The following is a 26808-nucleotide window of genomic DNA, read 5'->3' on the forward strand; positions in this document are numbered from 1 at the left end:
GTAAATTTTACAAGAGCAGAGTGTGAGTCTATAAAAACAGCACAGTCCTGTCATTTCACTGGGGACTTTTCATACAATATACTAGGTTAAAAACCAAAAACAACACATTTCAAAAACCATATTTCCTTGAAGAGTCAATTTAAACTTAACTTGCTACTGGGTTGTTTAGTTTTAATTTTAAAGTAAAAAGTTATACCATAAAACCCCACAGGAGCAGAGTTCCAAAGAGTGCTTCCAAATTTAGATGTACACATAATTCAGATGCCCAATGACCCAGTTTACTTACACACACACACACACCGCAAATATGGAGGCCCCATAGCCTCAATGTGGTTATCAATGATTTTAGAAACAAACCAAAATTAAACTAAAAAAAGCTCAGCAAGTGGAACCAAGCAGCAGTTTCCCCTCACCCTTCAGCAGTAAGAGATAATTTAAGTCTTGTTGATGTCAATAAGTGGTTATAACAAAAGACATTAGTAGCAGAGATGATAAAGAATGTTGCACGAATGTTCTCAGCATGGTTCATTGACAAGAGAGCTAAAAACTGTATTATTAAAAAAATCATTGGTTCAAAAATCCTGGCAAGGTAGCCATTCTATGTTAAAACTTGGTTAATTTTGCTAGCGCTGCTTCATCTCTGAGCTCGCAGAGCCAGAGCTTTTCTGATAAAAAGCAAAAGACATTTTACGCACAATTTTCCCGCTACTAGAAAGCGGTATATTGTGCCCTTCAGTGAACATAAAATTGATATTATCATCTCTTAGTTTATATCTCACTACTTAACCTTCAGATTAAAAGTTATTAGATTTGAATGACTAAAAAGACATCATGTCACCTTCCAGTCAATGCTGGGAGATCGGAGAACTTGGGGGGAAAAGGCCTGAGCGATAAAAACACTAAGTTACAATGTATGGAAAGTCTGTCTTTTATTCCCCGTGCTGAAAAAGACTCTACAATAAGATTGATCTTTGATGAGGTTATTGTAATCATGAATTACCAGTGCAGTAAAATGCAAAACTAGACACAATCCTGATGCCTGTAAGTAGTTTAATCTATACTCTTAAATGGCTCTTTCAATGACAACAGCAGTTTAATAATTACACCCCATATCTTCCCAACAAAAGTAACTCAAAATGTGTTTTACCTTAAAGCCTAACAAACAAGTTTAGTCTATCCCAGTTGTGTCAATATGGAACAAAGACTTTTATCAAAGATCTACTTTGGTAGCTTTGTTTTAAAGAGATAAGTCCACTTCATGATCAGTGGGACCATAACATTTCTGATGCAATTTATAACCTCCTTTCATGTTTTTTAAAAGATGAAACTGTTAGTAAATGTGTTGTTAAAAAATGTGACAGCATTCAATTCATTTGTACTCTGACATATACTGAATGACTTCTATTCTGCTGACATGCTCAGGGTCTAACCGATCACCATATTGGTGGTCGGGAAGGAATTTTTCCCAAGGTCAGATTGGCAGAGACTCTGGGGTTTTTTTGGCCTTCCTGTGCAGCATGGGTCACTAGTGTTTATGGGTTTGAACTAGTGTAAATGGTGAATTCTCTGTTACTTGAAGTCTTTAAACCATGATTTGAGGATTTCAGTAGCTCAGCCAGAGGTTAGGGTCTATTACAGTACTATCTATTACAGTAGTAGGTGGGTGAGATTCTGTGGGCTGCAGAGCAGGAGGTCAGACTTGATGACCATGACGGTCCGTTCTGATCTTAAAGTCTATGAGTATAAAATAAATCTCTTGAAATTCCTAATTTACCAAATTAAAGCAATCACTGAATAATATACATCATAACCACTTTACCACACATTTTCCTCTTTCTTTTGATATGGAAGAGTTTGGTGAAACCATATATCCCTTATGACACTTGTTTTCCTCAGTGTGAAACTTAAATCTCAATACTGCCATTGCATAGCACCTTGCTACGCATGAACAGTCCCATTGAAGTCACTTAGACTACTTATGGAGTAGAGAGCTACTCATTGTGTGTAAGGTATCAGTATTTGGCCAAAATGTCTTTTGTGAGAGGTGTGAATGTTTTGTATATCTCATGTATATGAATAGGGTTCTATTTGTCTGCCAATTTATCAGATGCATTTGTTCAAAGGTAAATAAAGGTGTAAAAGTAGGAAATATGAATGGAAAATTAAACAACATTTTATCAAATTCTGCTCACTAAAAAACTGCTTACCTTATTTTTGCAGACACAGGTTAAACATACTATTTAGCTAAACTCTTCAGAAAGTTAAGTGACACTTGAGAATTACAGTATAGTCCAGTTCAAAGAAAGCGATGGAAAGAAACTTTCTTACATAAAGTGCAATTCTCTATATAAACTTCCTTCTTGTTTCTCTATGTACCACTTCCATTTATATTGCTATTCTACTTTGACATAAAAGCAGTCACCTTGTAACCCTTTTTATCAAGTAATCTATGCACTACCTAAAACTACACTACACTGCATCAGGCAAGCTATAGGTTTACATTATACAAACATTCCAATTCTGCCAGCTCAGCACTGGTTGTCAATAAATGCAAGCAATTGCAAAACAGCAGTGTGTTTTTTTTTTCCTTAAGAGAACACTGATATCAGTCTGCCAGTTTTGCAAAATAAACTCTTTGCAATCTCTGCAGCTAATCTGTCAACAAATTACTATTAAAGTCATACCTCCTAAAAGTTCAAAAGAATTCTGGATTAGACAAAAGATATGGAGCTTTAGACTCTTGGGGCAGTACTTGAAATTATGGTATCAAACTGGAACCGTCTATGGACGTAGAGAGGTTTGCATTTCTACCACCATGCAACAGAGCATTTCAGGTCTTGCTGGAATTCACCTTTATGTCCCATCCTTTTCACTCCATTCATATTTTTTATCTTTCTATGAATAAATTAATAACACTTTAATGTACAGTAACAAGTTACAATAAATTACACTGAACATTATATGGTTCTTCAGAATCAATGGGTCATATTCCCTATTGAGGTAAATCCGAGAAACTCCATTTAAGTAACTGGAGCTGCACCAATTCACACTAAAAGAAGATCTGCAGTCATTACTTTTGGTCGGCAAGAGCTGTTATATTACAGCTCCCTTGAGGCATCATGACTCTTAAAAGCCCCTCGGTCATTAGACGTTCTTGTTGAACTCTTCAGGTTGTGATTTGTGTAAGCAACTGGATATTGCCAGAGTTCTCAGTTGCTCTGTCGAAGCCTCTCTGGCCTATTACAATGTTCTGTCTCACTCCTGTTGTCTGTTTAGGCAGCTGGGAGTTCCTCTGGGCTGCTCCAATGCTCTGCTTCAGTTGTCTATTTCAGTTCTACTTGTGGAGTCTGATGCTCTAGGTTACCTTGATGCTCTACCTGAGGTCTCACAGGCAGAAAACAGTCAACAAAACCAGTGCTTGAGAAAAGACCCAGTTCTGAAAGATGCTGAACATCTTCAACTCACACTGAACACAGGAGAAGCTGAGGAGGATAACTGCCTCTCTTAGGAGGCGCTAATATCTTGTGAGAATGTGTTCTTACTACGCTTTCTGTCCATTCCTGGTGCTGATTCTTCTCATCCCCTTCCATACAGCTCTCTAATTTTATCTCTCTTCGCATCTCCCCAGCTGCCATCTTCACAAAGGACCACCTTAGCTCTTCTAGATAGTATTTTACTCCACAAATATTGCCACTGACATTAATCGGGACTACTCATCTTGAGTAAGTATTACAGAACTAAGCCCCAAATTTGCTACTCAAAGGATGATTTAACATGTTACAAGAAATATTAGCACTAAGACCTATTTAGTTTTCCTCTGCACTATCTCCTGCAGTGGAATCAAACTAATGACAAAGACAGTATAGTACTTGTACTAGATTCATCCCTGCCCTGATTGCAAGAGTACCCACAATCCATTTCATTCCTCCAAAATGATGAATACCAGCATTACTTGATGTTTTGCTAGGATATAAGATTTACAAAAGTGAATGGATTTGTAAATTTGTTAAAACCTCCTGAATCAACCATTTTTTTTAAAAAAAGGTTTGTTTCCATAATTCAAAGAAACACATGTTGTCGATCCTTGAAAGTCACAATCTTAATAAAAGAGTTCAAATTCTAAAATCTGAGTAAGTGCTTTATCCAAAAGCACTGCATGGCAGCATCTCACGCTTGACCATTGCTCATCATGGGAATGCAGTTAACCAGCAAACCGCAGAGGAGCCAAGCGCTCAATCTACTCTCTGCTTATTTTTCAGAAAACACAAATGCCAGGTGGCATAAAGAAACACTTAGACTGAAATGCTCTTAAGAAATAGCTGTTTTATTTAAATAACCATTCATTTGTATTGAAGCAGCGTTATCTAGCACGCATTCTGTCAAGTGACCTGAGAGCATATGTTGTATATGGAGAAACATCTAAACATTATGCTCTGTGTTGTATGCGTATCTGTAAATGCTTGCATTAGCAGTCTGAAAACATTTTTCTTTCCGGCATTTAAAACTATTTTCAAAACACAATGATTGATACATTATTACACTAGTTTTGACAGTCCCTTAGATATTGCATTCTTTTTTAAAGAGGTGTTATAAACGAAGCAAACGGCTGACTTTTTAAAAAGAAAACTCAATAGAAAAGAGACTCATCAAAACAAATTAACAGTAGAATTAAAACACAAAACAAGAAGGCCTTTGCAAACCTAGAGGAGAGCATGTTAATCAAAAGCTATTATATTACTGGCAAAAGAGATACAGGCAAAGGGTAAAAACTAAGTACAAATGAGAATCCTACAAAATCTGCACCATAAAGAAATTCTCCCCCAATCAATTTCTATCTTTAACTCCCAGGTCTGGTAGGGCCTGGGAGCATGATGGAGGAAGCACATCCAGCTGTTCTGGGCATCGTTTGGGAGTGGGCTGGAGGACCCCACAGAATTCTTTTTGGAATGCATCAGTCTCTCTCCTTAATTGACCAAATGGGTGGCTGTTGAATGATACAGAACATTACATACAAGATTAAGTTGTTACCTCACTCAACAGCGATCCTTCTGGTTGATTAAGGAGAGGCACTGACAAATGCTCAAGGGTGATAGCTTCAGTGTAGATTAATAATTGGTGATAAGGAAGAAACATCCCAGTTGTGTATTTCTGGTCTACCAAATGCTATATTTGGGTCATTTATTTTTTCATGCATCACTAAACAAAGGGGGTGGGGTGAACACGGGACTGAAAAATTCCATAGTGTTCAAATCAAAGAAGTGTAATTAATTCATTTGGATATGAAGCCTTTTTAAGAGCAGACCTTGGTGCTGAATGTACTTCTAACGTATTTTACAGTTCTAATTCTCTTCTACTGTCCTATATTAATCAAAGCCGTAACCCCTGTTGTCTTTGCACTACGAATCAGAATGTGCCCCTGGCGAAGAATGAGGGAAAAATCAACAGGAATTAAGTTTCAGTGCAACTGTTTACTCAACTATGGCCTGCAGTTATTGAAATTTTATCCGTGGTTTTGTGTGACTACTGCAGTAATGAATTCAGCATGGCTGTGACTTTCTCACTGATGGTATTCTCACTTCAAGTAAAAACCTGTAGAATGAAAATGATTCAAACAACCAAAGTCTATTGCATTTAGTATCATACATTTCTCTGATCTGCTTAATCTGAAGCTTTCTGTCTTACACTGGCAAACCTGGCTACTTGTTACTTCTTAAGCCTTCGGTTTTGCCTTGTTTTCAACTGCAGGTTTTTCTTCACCACAACAACCTGCTGAAATGATACTGCGCACTTAAGAGAGACTTGCACAGCCGCCAAAAGCTTATTTAAAAGGTTTTAAGAATGTTTACTGCATTACAGCTAGTACGGTTTAAGCATAAACACATTCACTAGACTGTTGTAGCACAGCCTTTGTTCCAAAAATGTGTTAATGATACAGGCTAAGCAGTTTGCTATAAGTCTTCCTCTAACCAGGGTTTCAAAATTTTATAAAGGGAGAGAAAAAAAAAAAGACAACATGTTATATGGCTAATCTACTAACAATAACACTGATGAACTCAATCGCTTCTGTCTAAAATGTAATAATTAACATACATAGGGAACACATGAATACATAATTTTGCTCTGGATGATTCTGTCGTAAAAACAGGACTGATGTGATGATTTCATTTTATTTAATTTTTTAGTTTCATTGCAGTAGGAACCTCGACAAACCATTTAGCTAACAGAAAAGACTCTGTTGATAGAGGATGCTAGGTTATATTAAAATTTGTTGCAAAAACAAAACTCAGAATTAGTGATTCTTCCAACCAGTGACATATTTTGGAAACTAGCATACAGTGGTTCACCCAGGCACAGCGACCAGGCTCTACACATTTAGACAACAGAAATGGACTGTGATCTTTGGATCTTTCCAATGAGTTCAGGAGAAAGGGCACTCATTGGAAAGAGAAGAGAAGTGCAAATTTTCCTTTACATTATGATTGCATTTATCTAAGTATTACAGGGTATATCTCATACACATGTATGAAGGCCCTCCTAACCATTTATTTGACTGGCAAATATCGAGGGTTTAAGAGCTAAATACTTTTTTCCCCCCCCTTTAGGAAGTGAAGTTGTAAATATATCGTACAGTACCTGCTGTTGCTGAAGATGTGCTAAATCTGCAGCCCCAATTTCAACTGAAGGTGTCTCACCGTTGGATCTCACTTCCCGCAGACTGCACTCTAGTAAATGGTTGCCACTGCTTGCTCCATTCTGAATAGCTGAACCGTTACTTTTTGTCTCAATCCCAGATTCTTGCATCATGACTCAAAAACCTGAAATAATTTAGGAGAGGAGAAAAAAAAAAAAGCAGCTGTTAAAACAGTTGCTGTATATAAGGAGACATGCCCTGTTTTAAATCCTGTCAAAGCTATAAACATGTGTCATTTCCCTTCATACAATTTATCTTTCATTAATGGTTCATGTTACCAGTTTATTTCTAAATATAGCATTATTTGCTCAACACTTACCCTTACAGAAAAAAATATTTTTCAAACGAACACACAAAATCAGTAATTACAATTTTCTAATTACATCTGTATATTTTACTTCAAAACTGACAAGTCATTCTGTGTAACATGTTATGGGCAACAACAAAACCTTGATACATAGTGGACAGACGCAGAAAGCTGAATTGGACCGTTGAGTATTCAGATTTCCATTCACACCAGGATTCTGTCAAATTAGCAACTTTCATTACTATGAACTACCCAGAGATATTTCAGGTTTCTGCAAGGTGCCGAGCAACCTCTGAAATGTGCTGAGCGCCATCAATTTTCCCTGAAGCAAATTCTTTTCTTCCAGGATTCATTCAGCCGCTCACAGGATTCTGGGCCCTTTGAGTAAATCTCCTAGTTACTGTTATCCATCTGACTTAATATACACCTTAGTGATACTACTTTACAACTAGAATTAGCTGAAGTATTTGCAACAAACAATGTATCTGAACAATACTGGCCCTTATTTGTGAAGCAGTCGTAGAAATCATGACCCCTTTGTGAACACATTAACTATTTGTAGATATCTGTCAAGTAGTTTACATGAACACAAATTTTAGTCCACGGGCTGTTCACAAACCATTCACTGACTTTGATCATTTGCAATACATTATCATGGTGTCTGACCGATCATCTAAGTTAAAGATATAAGTTCTCCTCTTTAAATGGATGACAATTTTTTTCTTTTAATCTGGAGACTAATGAATAGCAAATAACATTCTTCAGTGATGAATTACTGGACAACTCATTGTTTATGCTAAAATTCCTGAAAGTTCTGGGATTCTTGAAAGTTTCCATGAACAAAGAGGTTGTGGTGAGAACTCTGAAACTTGGGAACAATGTGACTCCAAAAATAATACTAAAGTGAAGTTGCCATATTTATTTGTGAAACTATTCTCGATTATCTTTTTGTGCAATTTGACTGGCTCTATTATAGGTATTTCAATCCACTAGCCCCAATGTTAAAGGATTAAAATGCCATTAGTTTTGTCTGTTTCCGTTGTCTCATCCTTCCTTCCTTATGGTTCCTCATTCCTCTTTTTATTGCCCAGAATCACTTGCCCATGGTGACAAGAGCTACTCGCTAGGAAAGACAGACACACAGTAAATGTTTCACAGCAGTGCTTGGCAATACGGACCATTAGTAGCTAGAGGTAGTATGTTCTTGGTCGTATATACAACAGAATTAGGAAAACAGGATGCTTTCCCAACAGAGACTTTCCCCAAAGGCATCAGTAAGGAAAGCTTGCCTGTCTCCATCTGAATTTCAATGAGCAGCCCAGAAAAGCAGATCTTTTGTTTTCAACTGCTCTCCACTGGCAATAAAAGGCCCATATTTAAGGAGAAACCTGTTTAAATTCAATAACTCTTAACCAGTTCAGAAACAGGAAGAAAAATTCCCCCTCCCAGCACATGTGGGAAAACATCAATCAAAAGAGGAGAGAGAAAGCAATGCATTTCTAATGGAAAAGTACTAGGGGAAAATACTTTCCCCAGAAAATCTGTACAGGCATAATTTTGAGCCCTGAGACATCTACTGTACGATATTTGTTGGAGACTGAAAGGTTTTTTCCTTCCAGTGCCAACTTCTTTGGGTTAGCTGCTCAGAGCAAGCAGCCCCTTTCACTAACATTTCAAGAGTAGCCCAACTGTCAAGCATTAAGTGACATGTAGCATCCAACTACGGTTATTGTTTAGCTCTGTGGGTTGCGCTACACTGCAGCCAAACAAACATATGCCACTCACTAATTTGGTAAATTTGGATATTCATAATGATGTTCCATAAAGCTAATAACCAAGATGTCCTATCTGGGAAGCAACTGACTAAAAAAGGGCTTTGTCATATGCATGCTACAACATTAGCATTAGTTTCTGATTCACAATCAAGGCTGGGGAAACCAAACATAAGAAAGACCCCACTCCAGACACTAAGGATCTATTCACCCTACATGCTATGCACCTCTTTCACATTTATGAAAGGTGGTAGAACAGATTCAAATGTTCTGCTTACATTTAAATAAATTTCATCTAGTCTATGGAAACTCGTTTCAATTCACTCTGTGGGATCTCTGAATCATGCAAAGAGACAAAAGGACTACAAGCTTCATTATACTGTTTCTGTCAGTTTCCTTGTAAAACTTCACAGATCTAAATTAACAAAAACCTTTCTGTATGTAACTAGACAATGCATTTTGTTCTTAAAATTGATCCAATTCTGATGTAGAGTACATGTTGTCTTTTGCTCTTTACACACGTTACATGAAGGAACCACACAGGCATGGTAATAGCCGTGTTTGCTAAACATATACAATGTGTCAGACCTAGCTCTCTCTCTATATCTATCTATCTACCTATATAGATATATCCCTTGCAGCTCTAGCAGGATTCTGGTGGCTTCTGAAACACAGATGACATCAATGGACTCGATATATTTAAAGTAATATTACTCAATTCCTACACACTACTGTAAAAAAGGCACAGCTCCTTTAACCAGAGGGGAATAAACTAAAAACCCTTAATCTTTCTCTCTTCATCTATACTTAGGGCCAGATTCTCAACTGGAATAAAGGAAGGCTTATTTCAATTTACATCACCTGATGATCTGGTCAAACATGAAGAGTTATCATTTGATTAGTTTTTTAAACTCATCTCTTTGAAACACACAGTCCCTGGGGGAAAGATGGCAGCACCTTTGGCCTAAGACACAGGTGTCAATTGCTATGAAGTTTTTATGGCAGCCCGAAAAAGCTGTAAGTGTCCTAGGAAGGGTGCTCATTTCTGACAGCGCTAAAGAACTGACCGTATGTGCCTCCAGCTGATACCACACCAGTTGAAACAAAAGTGAAAAAAGAAATTGTACCTGAACGGTGAAAAAAGACATCCCGTTCCCAAGCTCTTTCGGTAGATAACGAACAAGTTATCCTGGAGCAGACACATGGGGAAACTATTAAGAACACTGGTGATGTCAAAACATATGTTAGAAAAAAACACTGCCCAAAGGTACCAAAAGCCTTGAGGAGACTGGCATCACTGAGGAGCAGATCAATCAATGCATAATCACTAGGTCTCAGGAAATAATTCATAAGAAAATTAGTCAAAAAATTATTTATTGCATCTCAGGTTACAAAATCCTCCCAGAACAGAAGGAAATGTTGAAAATGTTGCAATTTTTCTCAATTAATTTGTTTTCCCAAAAAAAGAAGACTACTGAGTTTTCTGAGAACTTTTTTCATTGCAAATGTTTGTACTCTTATTTTACATTTCAAAATACAGTAGCATGCATGAGTTCTGGCTATGCCTACCTCCTGTGGTCAGGAGAGAATGAGCAGAAGCCATTGCGCATAAGGAATTGGAAATGGATTTTGCAAACTGATCCTCAACAAAGGAAAAAAGAAGACTGGACTAGTTTGGGCCCTACAAATTTAATAGAAAACATAATTCTGCAGACTCAGAACTCTTTAAAAAACAACTCTGTAACATCAAATAAATGAAAATGGTGAAAACCTCTGTGCAAATTATGTCTAAAACTTGCTCACTTTTTGTCTACCAGCTCAAAATGTAACCCTGGCTGGACAACAGTGCAAAGACAAACAGACATTGCCAAAACTCCTCCTCCAGATAAGATGTGTGTAGGGGCACAGAAGATAAAACACTTTGTTCCTTAGCTACAGTCAGCATGTGACTTGATGTAAATAATCACAATACACTGCAATCATTAGGAGTCACAGCAGGGGAGCGCAGGCTATTTGAGCCCCTCCCACATAGTGGATATTATTGGTCTTTTTGAGCATGCCCAAATAAGTCAGCCTGATGTTCCCCTGAGGATGGGTGAGACAATCTTTTATAGATGGGCACGGAAGAAGCGCGACTTCTTGTTCCAGGCTATTGAGAATGTTGTTTGTTGCCAAAGCCTATCATTTACATTGGAAGGAAGGAGCCCAAGCAAGGTTTGTAGCATGAATTAGGATTATACCATGTGGGAGATGGGCTGTTGCTCCTTTATGTCCAGTATCACAAAAAGGAAACTTTGTACTAAATACAACCCTAATTAATCAAACGATAGCAAATAAGTTTGGTCAGGAGAGTGATGCTTTATGAAAACAAGCAATTTCTATCATTTCTATGTTCATTTTTATGCACAAGGATAAATTAAACACAGTTCCATGCATAAAGATGCATGGTATGCAAAATATTATTTTCTAAGTGAATACATTTAATGGCGTAGGAAGAAGTCTCACGAAAGTACAAAGCAAAGTAGTGCTGGAACAGAGAGCACACTTTTGTAGCACAGGATAGGCTGTCCGCTCACAGGTTTTATTTATTCAATTTGGTTTTTTTTCTTTTAATTTTGCACCACATTTCAGGGCGGAGCTTTTGAAAATTCCACTCGGTGCCTATCTGCATCTTTTGGTGCCTAAACACCATGACAAATCTGGCCTTGGGTGCCCAGCTGCCCGTTGTGCCTTTGAAATTCTCCCTCTAAATGCTTCCAGCATCAGTCTAGGCCACGTACCCTGAACCCAACCTGTGCATCTAAGAGCTTTTCACAAAACTCATTTTATTTTGGCTATTGTTATGTGGAGGTTTTAACAAATATATAACTACTGTAGCAGTGCAAATATACAACATTTCCCTCCCCTGGCAACCGCATTAGTGCAACAAATTTTACAATAAAGCCCTTCCTTTTCACACTTGTAAAGATTTTAAGCTAACAAAAAGTTCAGTCTTTATTTCAGGGCAGTTAATTAAGGTTGACCAAGTCAGGCAGAAGTAAATTAACTTGGCTGATCAATTATTTATATGAAGCAGAATAAATGCCCTTAAAGAACTTGGCCCAGTCATGAAAGGATGTGTAAATTAAACTAAACACAGATTTATAAAATATATTTCTACTTCTGTGGAGACAACAGTTAATGGCAAAATCAGTTTTCGGTAAGTGATTAAATGGCAATGTCTACTCCCAAATTCTGAAACAGCAGCGGGCATGTGATCCACCCAGACAGCCATTAAAATCAAACTAGTTTTCATCCTTTGTTGCCAGCAAAGAATACATTTGCTTTGCAATTTTAAGAAGAGAAATAAAGCTCCAAACACTGTTGGAAGCCTCTCCTGAATCAGTTTGGAAAAGGATAAACATTTTGAAATCATACATGAAAAAGTAGACACACTAAACAGCTTGGGGGGGAGAGGTTGCCCCTTGAAAAGAGAAATGCCCAAGAAAAGTTCTACATGAACAGCAGTAGAAAGAGAAATCAAGGTACAAAAACAGCAGGGCAGTGGCAGCACAAGCCTCCTCACATTGTGACACATGCCTGACTTGTTTAGAAACCACCCCTATGATTGCGCAACACATTTCCTAGTGTGCCACCTCTGAGATATCAGATGGCAATTTTTGATCACCACTGACCCAGGTTGCAACTAGTGAGCTGGAGGTGAAAGACTTCCATTCCCATCACTAGTCTCCTAAATCCATCCACTTCTCTATGAACATATTTCTAAATCAGGGTGTGGATCCTTAGCAAATTTAAACTGTCATTGAATTTCCAACAGTTGATGATCTGTCCCTAGATCTCTAAGCTGGCAAGTAGCAAGGAAGCAATATATCACCCTGCCACACATCAGTTGAGTAAAAGAATATGGATTCACTTGTGGAGATTGAGAATCCTGTAAAAAGTAAGTGTCTGCTCTGGTGGTGGAAGCACTGCAGACATGCAGCTGTTCATTCACTAAAACACACCCCGTTACTAATTAAGTGTAGAGCAAACAGCTTCTGAGCAGGCTGCTTGATGGCTGCTGGCCATCTGAAATTCTGCTGGAGAGGAGAGTCCAAAATATTGCAAATTGGGCCAGTGACTGCCTTTAGGAATGCCTTTGTGGTTAAGAAAGCTGAAGGAAACTGCTGCCCCAATACACTGTATGACTTAACCAAAGCAAATCATCCTCATCAAATTACCCAGACTGCTGTTCGGGTTTCAAAAACGTAAGTGAATGTTATTCTAGATGGCTACCTGCTGTGTTTTTAAAGCCTTTAGAGACATCCTACATTGTATTTTTTAAAAAGTGGCATTCAAAGTAAAGATTAAAGATGGGAAAACTGGTGCAGCAAAATAAGAACCAATCCAAACCTTCACCACAAATTAAGCAAGCCAGAGAGAAACAAACCTTCATAAGGCTCAAAAGGGCCTTGTCATTAAAAATAAAGAAAACTGACAACCTTGCACTTGCTAGTTTCAGGTGGACCTGGAAGAATCACCTAAATATTGCCAAAAACTGATTTAGTAGTATTTCTGCCTCAGCTGGAGCCAAGAAATGCTAGAAATCTTATGATAAAGTTTCAATTTCCATATCCCAGGGGTTTGATTACATTCAGGTATGTTTTGGATAAATCTACCCCTTTGAAGGGTCATTCACTATTGCATATACGATACTATTGGCTGCTTAGTTTTGCAGCAGGAGGAAAAGAAGGGATTAGATTAAAAAAAGAATTACAAATGATCTTCAAGAATCAATAGAGCTGGTGAGAAATGCTACGAGGTTCCACCCTCCTAAAAAGGTGACGCTGAGTCATGTCTCTGAATAGTGGTTTCTTGCTATGGTGTATAACCCAGGACCAAGGTAGAAGAAAAGCAAGCACACACTGGAAGTGTGAAAAGAGGAAACAGAGAGAGAGAGAGAGAGAGAGAGAGAGAGATGCAGGGGAAATCCTTTGACATTTCCTAAGCTAAAAGGGGAATTCACTGAATTAAAATGGATCCTTGAAATTTCAAAGGCTGAAAACCTTCCAGTAAAGATGGACAAGAATGCTATATTCCAGGATTAAAACACAAATGTACTGAGCTTGGTATAGGATCTTACACAACAGAGTAACAATGTGTATGTACTTGCCGCTATGCAAGCACCACCTTCCTATACCGAATTTTCATAATTATAACAGAAAGGCGTAAATTTTCTAATGCATGGCAGTTCAAAAAGTAATCAAGAGAATGTGCCTGAGGGCTATTTTAATGTATGCAAAGCTAGTGACCCACTGTAAATGGGAGGTAGGCTTCAATGAATGCAAAGTAATGCACACATACTAAAGACCTGGTCTGATGAGGGACGGCTAAAATTAACACCCAATTAATTTCCGAATTGACAAACAAATGAAACCCATAAATCTACTTTCTCATTAATTTTCTTGTGGCATAATTTAAAGCAGTAATATGAGGGCAAAAACTGAGCATTATCCATCATAAATATCAAAAAAGATAGCACTGTAACACCATAAATTATGCATATTACCTGTTGTTAAAAATGATTAATGTATTATCAACTTTATCGTGCACTGTATATGTCTAGACAGATCTAAAATCTGAACATTTCATTTAGTACTTGGGAATAAAGGGGCCAGAAGGAATGGAATTATCCACAGCACATTCTGAGGCTGGCCTCCTGACACAAAGACCGCTTCTCAAGCTGTCATCTGGGAGTTCCAGGCTCTGAACTAGACTCATCCCAAGCCTTGGGTCAGTGGAGGTTGAGCATATCATAGAGGTGATACGCTGAGTCTCCCTGGGGATGGGAGACAAATCACACTGCTCTGAGAGCATCCCTGCTAGCTGATCCACAGAATGGCACTGGCATCTGTTTCACAAGGGGGCCGCTCACCTCCCCTACCCTCATGGCTGAAGGGAAAGCACTGCTCCATGATGTAGAGAGATTGGGAGGAGAGATAACAAATGAAGGGGAGGGAAAGTGAAGGGATAATTGCATTCCGCCTGGAAGGTAACAATTGGTGCTTTCTAGAAGTGCCGAAGCGCATCACCTTGGCCAACTGAATAAGGACACAGCTGTGATCCCTGTTGCCGCAATCCCTCCCCACAGATCAAACCTGTCACTCTTGTAAGAAGCTGAACTTAACTAGCTTGATCTTACTCTAGGCTCTCCAGTCCAATCTCACCCTCAAGTCTCTTGAGTAGCTGCTTTACCGACTCCTGCTTATCCACACATGTTTTTTTATTTTCTTAATTATATACATTAACACAACACCTTTCTCACTCTTTTTTGGCTAAATGACTACAACAGCTTACCATTTCCTAACAGCCCTTATGGCCACTGAGGGATGTGGCAATTTAGAGCAAGTAAAGTCAAGGAGAGACAATGGCTAATCTTCTACATACACTGAAACTTCAGGGAAGTGGTGGTTAGAAGAGAGGAGTGGTAGTCAGGACTCCAGGTTTCTACTCCCAGTTGTGCCACGCTGACTCACTGTGTGTCATTAAGCAAGCCATTTAACTTCTCTGTGTAAATAGTGATTTAAGGTACCCAGGGGTAAGTCAGTTCTGTCAAGGGGGACACAGAAGAGAGTGTAGCAGAAAAAGCAAATATAGGACATAGTGAGAAAGCAGGAAGAGGGAGACATTAACTTACACCTTCAGAGAAAGTAACTAACAAATGGGCATAAGGAGGTGCCATTAGCTCTGTGGCATTCACTAGTCCTCTGGAAGAACTAGTGCCCAAAGGTGTATTTAATCACATCAGACGGATAGCTGAGAACACGAACCTCTGAGTGCTAAACAAAATCTCTGCAAAGCCTTCAATTTTGGGGAAGAGTTGTGTGTACCCCATAAGCTCCACAAGTGCAAAGAGTAACAGCTTCACAGAAAACCTGACCCTTTCTCTCTCTCTTTCTCTGCTGCAAACAGTACTAACTCCATCAATATGAAGGTCACTGGCCCAAAACCCACTAAACCAGAGAGGTTCATCTGCCTTGACAGCATAAGCCATAGACCACTCAAATAGAGTCCACAAAAGAATCTGTCTGCATCCATCACTTCACTAGGAATTGGATAACCCAAGTAACCCCACCTTACCCATACTGGTTACAGACCCTAAATTCCAGACAGAGAACAGAGAAATCAGCTTTTTTCAGGGGTAGGAGTCTGTATCCTCACCATTCCTTGCATACCCATCCAGGAGCCATGCCCAGTCTAGTCTCATTTAATAAATACAGTCCACAACCATGCTTTTCTTTGTTTGGCAATTATTAATCTACATATTCAAAATGAAAGTCATGCCACGATTATCTCGAACTATACAGCAGAACCACGTCACACCAACTGGCAAATACTATGTCATCCTTTTCACAACATGCATCCCAGTTTACTCCATCATGCCTTATACTTGCTCTCACTGAGTAATCTAGTAAACTTATTGTTGCCTAGTCTTCTATTCCCTATCTCCTCTCTACTGTTTTGTTACCATTCGCTACAACATGTTTGTGAGCTCCTTGAAGGAGAGCTCATTTCCTTCCATTTTGGGAGACTTCTTTCAAACCTTCAGGCCTGACAGAAATCATCATACTACTATTAGATGGAAAGGGGCTTTTCATTTCTTTTTAAATGAATGGCACACTGCATAGCAATGGTCTAGTGGCTGAGAACATTACTGTATTTCCAGCCAGGGTGCAGTGAACTCTATTACCAGTACTTTGATCTGGGCATTACATGCTTTACAGAAATTCCCCTCCTTAAGGAAGCATACTCGTAGTTTTAGTGCTGCCATGCTGAGAATGGTAGGGAACGAATCTGAACAGATCTATTTCCATCCCGACTTCCAGTCTCACATTCACACATGGACATACAACACAAGCTACCTACCTGTTCTCCCCACCCCGATACACACCAATAGACCAGTTGTATTCACACAATTGTGTGCTAAGGATGAACAGAGAGTGTAAGCTGCTCCAGTGAGTGCTAACTCAAGGGTTGAGATTAGTTCATATGCATTCAAATCCATCCTGGCAGCATCGGCTCCAATATGGACACACAGATCAATGGAATATTAAAGACCATTAAATACAAGGCCTGCTTTGTGTTTAGCAAATGCATAGCAGGGCAAATTTACTTTACCACCGAGGTGTGATGGGGAGATTCCAAACCTCAGAGAGACCAACGGTTCATTGGGGTTTAATTATAAATCCCCTCTCTCGTTAAAGCATTTTTAGCTTCTCTATCACTCTGCAGTACTTAAAATCACTTCAACAGTCAGGTGCTGATTTGTAACACCACTGCACAATATAGTTTCTCATTTCAACATTTTCACTTAGTTTAATATAGAGAGGGTTTGATTTATCATAGTAGAGCTGGTCAATTAATGACTGGCTTGTTAGGTTACACACTTCAAGTACCTTACACTTCACCTCAAAGCCATAATCACTCTACCGGCCAAAACGAACAATATGTTTGAATCATTAGTGCGAGTTAGTGAATACAATATATCAGAATTTTGTGCAAGTTTTGTTGTTTGCTTTTCCGAGTGACAATAGGGACAATTATTTAATTTTAGCCTTCACATGCTCCCTATAAATATATATTAAATACATGTATTTTTTAATAGCTAGCCTCAAATGCAAAGTAAGAGATCCTACCCTTCTTCATATAAAAGAGCTATCATTTTTTTCTCAAGGTCACTTTGCATGCACAGTCCTAACAACTTACAGCTAAAGCTCACAGGTCCTGTCTGGCATTAACTACCAAAGCCATATTCAGAAACAAGAACAAACAATAATTCTGAAAAACAAAGATGGCGTAAGCTTGTTTTTCTTGCTTGTTTGCAAAACAACGCAAAAGTACAAACTACCTACAAAAGCACAAATTATCTAATGAGGACTCTCAGAAAGTAAACTGCAAATAGCCAACCTCCAGAATTAGCAGATGTAAATGCTGTTTCAGTTATAAGCAGAGAGAGCAAAAGCAGTTCTATAATGTCATCCGCAAAAGAAGACAGACAGGGCACAGTTTTTAATTTGGTATTTTCTCTTCTTTCACATTGCCCTGCTTTCAAATCAGAGGATTTCTTCAGACAGCTTTAGAAATAAAAGTTAAACGTTTTCCTTTTCAAACTTGACAGAGGGCAGATGCATCAATTAGAAACCTATCTGATTAAAAAGGTAAGAAAAAATATAACCAACTGTCGTACATAATTCAGATGCTGTACGTTTTGGTGATTACCTTGTTCATAGCCCTATCCCTTTGTCCTAGACCTTCTAAGTCCTTGTTTGTTGCACTCAGAATTTTCTAGCCATCAGATGCTCTATTACTGTGCTAGTCGTCTTGCAGGAGTGCTCTCTCCCTTCTGAAAAAAGCAAACAACTGGATAGATATCATTACACTAAGGAAATCTCTTGGAAAAACCAAACAACTTGCTAATCTTTCTAGCCCCTTCATCCAAGTTAAAGATAAGAAAAGCAAACCTAAGTCAGTTTCAACCACATTCCAGGGACAAGTTCCCCTTTTCTCCTTTATCAAAATCCCAGCATTTAAAGTTTTTTTTCCAGACCTTGCAGGATAAACTGCTGCTCACACCCGCAAACAAAGCAATATTTGTTTAATAACTGATTGCTGCCATGGGTACAGTAAACAAGTGGCCCAGCATTTGTGTTTATGAACAAACACATCATCTTGCAAGAGCAATTTAACATTAACCAGGTGGAATAATCAACAGATTTCATAGGTGACACTCGGGGCAGGACTAATGTAAACAGAGCAGGGAGGAGAAAGGGGCCACTCTCAGGGAATCAAGGTTGAGGCAAATGCATTACAGAGTAAACAGCTGGGAAGAACTCAAGACAAACAAACAGTCATTCTTCTGACATTTAGAGAAGCAGAAAGGTTGTATGTTACATAGATCAGCTGCTGACCACCATGAAATCAAACCAGTTGGGGACCAGGCCTCCTTGTTTACACAGTGCCATGTTTGCTTATAAACAACAATTTGCTGTTACCAACTTTTGCATTACTCATCATATAAACCATCAGATCAAGTGAAATCTTGTTAACTCATTACTGGATTTGGGATTTAAAAAAACAAAAACAGAAAAACACCTTTGGAATCTTTAGCTAAAAGGAACCAGCCGGATAAGGAAATACACTTTCACATGTCTGTCAAAAAATTAAGGTGCAAAAGAGGCAATATCTGTTCAGGTGTAATCTTGAAGCAGTTTAAAGAAGGGCCTTCACCGGCATAGTCTGCTTCAGGTTTGTCTTTAAAAATAAAAATCAAAATCAGTGAGTGATATTAGCTAACTTGCTAATTTTTGGAATAGAAACTGGAGAGAGTAATATTTAACCTACAGACAGAGGTAAAACTCTACGCCTTGTCAATATACAGGATAACCTAGGTCAGAAGATGCATTTAAATAAACAACCTGCAAATATTTAAGGTAGGGGTTCAAAATGAAGAATAATATTTCCTTTCAAAAAATGCAAGGAAAGCAGGAACAATTCAGGTTTCTTGCTGCACAACAGAATCCCTGCCAAGCAAAAGGGGTGTGTGTTTACACATACACACACACACACACAATGGCTCTCTATATTCTACCTATCTATATGCCCACACACATGCTACTGATGCAGCACAGCGTATTTACTCCTCCTCCCTCTTCTCTCCTCGACTCCCTTGCTCTGGCCTCCCATTACCATTCTCACATCACGGAGCATTCCCTACCTACATTTTTTTTTAACCCAACAGGGCTTTTGGCTCAACATTTTCTCCTAACTCTTGCTCATCCGGATAGAAACTTCAAGCCCTCACCTACCGCTCTGCACCACCCCATAAGAGTTCTGTGGAGCCCCCAACAAGCCCCACCTGTTGTAGGGGAAGGAACCTCCAAGATCTGACATTCTCCGACACTTGGCTACATTATTCAAATCTTGTGGCCCCAGGGCTTCCCTGAATCAGGGACATGTATTTTCCGTTCCCATCTCTCATCCCCAGGGCCTCACAAGAAGTTGGATACAGCAGCTATCCCAGCAGAGATTTCCATGACTGCTCTGACCTGGGCCTGGATTTCAAGAAAGGCATGAAGATCGGGAAAGAGGATCAAGGGCTCAGGATGTTCGTCTGGGATTCAGGAGACTCAGGCTCAATTCTTTATTTTGCCACTGACATTCTGCATGACCTTCCCTTGGTCTCTCTGCGAAGCACTCCCACTACTCCCGTTATATACCCAGCTGGATAAAAGGTGCAAACCAGGTGGGAGAACAGGAGTCAAGACTCCAGGAAAATGCAAGTGCTGGTCCATCTCTTTCTCCTCAGAAGAATAAATTTTCTGAAGTCTGGGTCACCAGAGACTGAACTAATGACTGACTGCACATACAATTCCATCCCTTCTCCCCTCCCTATGAGTGATCACAGTCCAGCCTCACAGAACAGCTATGGAGGGGGGGAAGCAGTTAACAAGATATTCAGATACTTCATATTTGCTTCCAAAATTTGGAACCCACAATCTGAAATCATCACAAACATCAGACTCCATGTATAAGTACTTGTGTTTCTGCACTCACACATCCTATTCACCTCAACTGAGTTGCCTATCGATGCTCCTTTTCTAGCACGTAAAAATCACAGTTTACTCAGTACGAAGTAACTACTATATGATAAAAACTACAAGCATAACATTCAAATGCTTTATTGGTCAAATAGATGGATGCTTTTATTAGTCGAACCTTTTTTTGTAATGGAGGGCCACTGATGACCCAGTGTTAGCCTCATTCCCTGCTATTAATCACACTTCTAAGAGCTCATTTTGTTTTAAAATCTTAAGAAATTGCTATAATTTAAAGACATGGTGCCTACATAATGGGAAATGCTTCACAGATTATATCATTTTATATAACACCGTATTTTTATAGGAATGCTGACCACGATACCAAGGTATTACAAAACTTGAGTACAATATTTTACAAAGAAAACCTAAATGTAAACTTTCTTTTGTATTTGTGGTTTGCCACATCTATAATATTTTAATCACAACCTTTTGGGAGTTGCAGAATTCACATGTATATGGCTTACATAGATTAACACTACAACAACATTCCCTGAACAAATGTAAATAAAATAAAATAAATTAGGATCCCTAATATGAAGATATTGTTTAGATGTGTTTAAACAAAATTCAACACAATGAGGTACTATGTAATCTCCATGCCTTGTCTGTTCAGAAAAGAAGAACTGAAGATGTCTCTTTATTGTAAGCAACTTCTACAATGAACTAGAAGCATCTTGCAAATTCACCTACTATAGTGAGATTTAAATTAATATAAACGATGGTCTTAACCCATAATTCTTTCCATTATTTAAACATACTCTGCAAAATGTTTTGACAATGTTGACTGTTACAGGAGGGAAAACACATTTAAGACCCAAATGTAAAAGCAACAGCAAAAACCTTCCATTTTGCAAATGTAAAGTAAAAAGCATCTTTAAACATCTTCTTATGAAAGAAAACGTGGTGCAATTATGTTGTAACACAAAAGAGAGTGTTCTTTTCTCAGTTCTCTAACAAGATATTAGTACCTACTGGCCCTATGAATACTGTGTATAAATCACATCATATTCAGAGTGTCTGAATTAATTATAATAGGAGCTGGAGAGAAATGTTAACTTTCCAGGTTGTTGCTAAGGATTAGCTTTTGTTTACAATTCTATATTTATAGACCAAGAAAAATTTGTCAACTGAAGGGCAAAGAGGAATGCAACTACACAAATGTAGCCATGATATCAAACAAATCAGATGTTGCACCCGTTTTTTGGAAAGCAAACCACTATTTATAACATGAAGATGCAAATGAGTCTTACAATATACATGTGCTTCTTATTTCCATGCATTCAACGTCACTAGATATTATTTTATAAGAAATTGTGTTAACATTTCTCATACTCTTAACTCAAGTCTGAGATTGTGAAACCAACATATGTGTAAACAGGTAACATGTGTGTGGGGCGCTGGATAGCTTAGGACAGGGGTAGTCAATTTTTTTTTTTTTTTGTCGTCAAGGTCCAAATTTCTTGGTCAAGGTAGATTTTGGGATCTGTTCACAAGTGTCTGGCAGTCTGATTTGGCCCACAGACTGCCTATTGACTATCCCTGGCTTACAAGGTTGATAATGGGACACAGAACTATTCACTTACATATCCAGCCAGCTAGGTAGTGACCCGAAGTTATTGGATGATGGCTGTTTAGCAGCCTATGCAAAAGGAGTTTGGCCGTTTCAGCCCAGTTTCATATCATAGGTCCCGCCATCATAAATAGAATTGACAGCTTTGTACTGCATCATGGCAGCAAATCAAGGACTACGGGCCTAATCCAACTCCCACTGAAGTTAACAGAAAGGCTCCTGAATGAACATGAGAAAGTAGTCTGGTCTCCACCCCATAGGTGCTTGCTCAGGTCAGAGTTGAGACACATTGGCAGAACAGGATGGGGAACCCTGCAAAGCTATTCCTCTTGTTCTATGGATAAACAAAACACTTTGGCCTCCAACACTTCCATGTCTTTTCTTTTTGCAAAGAGGTTGCCCACTAAAGTTAAGGTTGCAAAACCATTTCCATTTAGACTCCCTATTTTTAAACACTCACAGCATTGAGACATGCACTCACTCTCACGCTTGCTCCAATGTTTGTTTGTATGTGGAAAGCTCAACAAAAATCTCTTTAGTGGTTTCTGGTTTATGGAGAAGTGGGTGGAATAATGCATTTTTCTATTAAACAAAACTCTAACCACCAACTTCTTAACAGGGTGATTTGCAGAAGTGCTGAGCACCCACAACTGCGAGTGTCCAATCCCTCTAAAGAATCAGGCCCATAACTCGTAACGAGAAGTGCGCATTAGATTGGCTTTAATGGAAACATTCAGTCTCCCAGTGTTGACATAACCGGGGGGGGGGAAGGGGTAGGTGTCAAGGTGCTGCTGGGACAATACACATGTATTAGATTGTACACGCCCCTGTAAAACACGTATGCACGTATGCACACACAGCAATATGTTCTAATAAAACTGCCTTAACATCAGAGACAGAACAAAGTTCTGCAAAAAACCCATACATTTTTTTCAGGATTTTTTTCAGCTGTAGGTTCTTTCTGGAAATTACTATGTTTCACGATACTCTACAAATTCTTAATTTTTTTTTAAAGGCCCAAATTTTCATTAACACTCGTTCAAAAAAATGTGTATAGCTAATCTGTACTATTTCTGTGATTAGGGACACAACTGCAGTAATTGCATGCGCAATGAGTCAGATAAAAATGTAGCCACCGAAAGGAAGGTCCTCTGAAAACCAGGCCCTTATTTCTTTCCCTTTAGTATGTGAAGACCAGGAGAGCACACCCTTAATACTAGAGTAGCAATAGCAGCAGCAGCAAGCATAACCAAATTGTGCTGAGGTACTGTTTAAGGAAACAAAATGACCTCTGCAAAATCCAGGGTGTCCAACCTAATGGACAACTTGTAGCTTCCAGGCTCTACTCTGTGGCCTTCCAGGGGCAACTGTGTCAAAAAGAACGCTTCTGAATTTTCTATGGGGAGGATGTAAGTGGCATGGTCTTTCCGACTACAGATTACTAAATCTCCTGCATCCCCTGATGCCACTCTGATCTGAGCCAGAGGAACGCTCTGAGCTGTTGCTGTCCTCCTCCTGCTCTAGCTGTTCAGCAACTCCCCCGCTGCCTGGCTCCTGTACTACAGAGGTGAGAGAAGACAGTTGTTGCTACCCTGCCTGCTTTCCTGCTGGGCTGCGGGAATGTCAGGCAGAGTCAGGTACGAGCTGCATTGCTAGGCACTATGCTAAGATCAGGCACAGAAAAAGAATAGCTCACTTCCATGCACAGTCACCCATGGCAGTCTGGAAGAGGGAAAGAAAAGAAGCAACTCAGAACTAACAACCTGATTCTCAGCCTCAGGCCAGGGTACAGAAGCCTGGAGGCTGCTCTAACTTGCATCAATTAACTGTGGTTCTTTATGGACCACATGCCAGCTGCAAATGGAAGAGCATAATGTGTTTCAGCCACTCCCTCTTTCTACCCTTGATATACTCCCTACCTCAGGAGCTGGGGAGGGGCCCCCCTAGGGACTTCTGCACCTGGACACTAGTGGTTTCCAATCACTTTGCAGAACTGTGCCCCTTTGACCTCTTTGAAAGAGCATGTTTGGCCCTCGAACTGGAGGATCTGGACACCACTGTGCTAGGTAGAAGCTATTCTATGCTTATGAAAATTAGCTCTTTGCTGCCGAATACCGAGCTGTGTGCACAGTCAGTATTATAGCCTGTGTTGTTCCTTATTTGGCCAGAACTGTGGGTCTCCTGTGTTCATGTCTGAAATCTGTAGTTAAATATATTACTAGACCATCTCCATCCACATGCAGGTGCATGGTCAGACAGGTGTTCTTGTTGCTGAATACAGCACTGCTGATGCATAGGCTTCCTGCTTAAGGGATTTGTGAGAGAAAACAAAACACCAAATTTAAGGACCAAAAAGAACAGAATATTTAGCACCAGGCCGTGCAACAGGAGGATAATGTGCATGCTGGATCTGACTGTGCACTGCTGAGGTCAGAGACCATATGATCTCTTACTTTGGGATTAAAATTGTTTGTACAAGTCAAAGCAGAACAATAGGAACAACAAGGCATACAACGTATATTGCTCTACACTGCAGCCACATATTCAGCTGTCTCAGCCACATTCTTCGAGTAAACACAGCTTTAAAAGAAAATAGCCAGAGCGAAGAACTTCTGGAAAGCTGCTACATCTGATCATGCATGCAAGAGTTCTCCTATCGCTTCCTTCCAGGGTTTGGGAAAATAAAACAAAACACCTGACACACCACTTAGCAAGCATAATACCTACAAAAGCGCTACTCATTTAAACAGGTTACCATGCTACCTAAGCCTTAGAGGGAGGTCTATGAGCTATAATGAGTGCATCTTGTTTTGTAAGATACACAGAGGAGCTCAATTAAATGAACAACTGTAAAGGAAACAACTGATAAAGGAATTAATGCTCTCTGTGCCAAAATTTAACATAACATCTAGGATAACAAAACAATGTCAAACGTGTAACTGCTAAAAGAGGTAAAAAAAAAATGTTTTAGACATTCAATCCTAAACTACATTATGTAAAATTATCATCAAAAAAGACTAAAATTTCTTTTTGTAAAACTGCTAGATAAAGCTCTATGTTTCTAAGGTACCACTACTACCGTAGTATCAGAGTGCATAACGTACTTTAATGTATTTTTACTCCCAACACCCCTGTGAGGTAGGGAAGTACTGTCATTCCCATTATAGAGATGAAGAACTGATGCCCAGAGCAACTGAGTGACTTGACCATGATCACACAGGAAGTCTGTAGCGGAGCTGGAAAGTGAAGACCAAGTCTAGCGTGTCCAAATCTTGTGTGTCCAGTTTCTAAACACTGGACCATCTGTCCTCTACAGAGAGGCAAAGAGATATTATAGATAGTAAAATCCTGTGTGAATGGGGCTAATTTCATTAGGCAGATGAATTAGCCCAACACTAAACTTGCAACCAGAGCAAGCAAAACCTGGGAGTTGGCCTGCATCCAGTTACAGGGGAAGGAGGAACAGCAGAAGAGGGCAACCTCATCTCTCTTCCTATGTGGGTAAACGATGGATCTACACTGTGTGCACACCCACTGGATTCCCCTGGCATCCTCCAAATTCATCATCTATTCCGCTGATCTGCAGAGGCTAAAGAGAGCCCTTTCATAGTGATCAAGGAGATAGAGAATCCTTCTGCACAGGCTGTTCAGTTCTGGATACCAACCTCCTTGACCTCAAATGCTGAAGACATGTAGCTTTTGGCCCTCATGTGCCTACATCTACAGTGCCTTAGGATCAGTGACACAGAAAAGGGAGACCAAAAAAATGCCACAGTGACTGATTAACACATATATATATTTATCTACAGATGCTCCCCGGGTTATGCAAGACCCAACTTACAGAAATCCGCACTTACGGAAAAAGTTCCATAAACTAGAAATAGGAGGTGGGGTTTTTTTGTTGTTGTTTTTTGGCGTAATGGTCAGGTATACGTTTCCGACAAAATTCGAGTTAAGCAAGGTGTTCCGGAATGGAACAATTGCATACATCGGGGAGCGTCTGTATATTTACCAGATAGATAGATAGATAGATAGATAGATAGATAGATAGATAGATATAGTAGGGTGGTCACTGATGCCTCTCCCCCTCAGTGGCACGAACTTCTGAATTAGCACGGGTGGAGCAGCATTCTCCACGGTGATACTGGACAAAAATCACATCGTTTTTTGTTAGTACAAGACAAGGAAAACCCTTACAAAAACAGGTCTGTCCGGCTTAAAAGCAGACGAATGGCCTGCATAATTTTTACACACACACACACACACACACACACACACACACAATACAGTTCTATGTACACATTACTTTCCATTCTCTAATCCTTGCTGCATCCTTCTAAGTTAAGTACTATTATTCCCATTTCATGGAGGTGTTAGCCAAGGCGTAAGATGTTACAGCTCTGACTTAAAGCCCACTGAAGTCATTGGAAAGTCTCCAAAGTATTACAGATGGCATCTAGTCCAAGCCATAGCTAATGGAGTGTTGTTCCCTATAATGTATTTCCATTTAATTTTAAAAACCTTAAAGAGCATGCTCCCAAAAGCATGCTTTTTGCCATGCTCTTGGGAGAAAGACTAGGGTTATGAATGTCCCGGTTTCTTCTTAATTGTACAAGAACATATATTTCTCCTAGCAAGGCACCAAAGCCCCCCACAAAGTATGGCAGAAATTATTTTGCTACTCGAAATCAGTATTTTGCTCACTTATTCCCTGCCGCTTCTCTCTACCTCTGTTTGAACTGCCCACGTTCTAGAATTGTGTCTTCTGCCTTCGTGCACATGCAGGTCTGTCTCCACAAGTGACAACGACGGGAGTCCAGACTACAATTTGG

General features: G+C 39.4%; 1 protein-coding gene across 19 annotated transcripts in view; it reads right to left on the reverse strand.

Moving 5' to 3' along the window:
* Window positions 1-26808, reverse strand: part of FOXP1 (forkhead box P1) — a 494548-nt gene that overhangs the window by 201239 nt on the left and 266501 nt on the right. For 18 of the 19 annotated variants that reach the window (XM_073351104.2, XM_073351110.2, XM_073351096.2 and 15 more), the window contains one exon: window positions 6634-6815. In XM_073351104.2, the coding sequence (XP_073207205.1) occupies window positions 6634-6804 (171 nt within the window). In that variant the 5' untranslated portion in view covers window positions 6805-6815. Of the gene's footprint in view, window positions 1-6633; window positions 6816-26808 lie in introns of those variants that run through there. The other variant, XM_073351109.2, reaches the window with a different exon arrangement.

Source organism: Lepidochelys kempii, chromosome 7 (genome assembly GCF_965140285.1).
Source record: "Lepidochelys kempii isolate rLepKem1 chromosome 7, rLepKem1.hap1, whole genome shotgun sequence".
Classification (NCBI taxonomy): Eukaryota; Metazoa; Chordata; order Testudines; family Cheloniidae; genus Lepidochelys; species Lepidochelys kempii.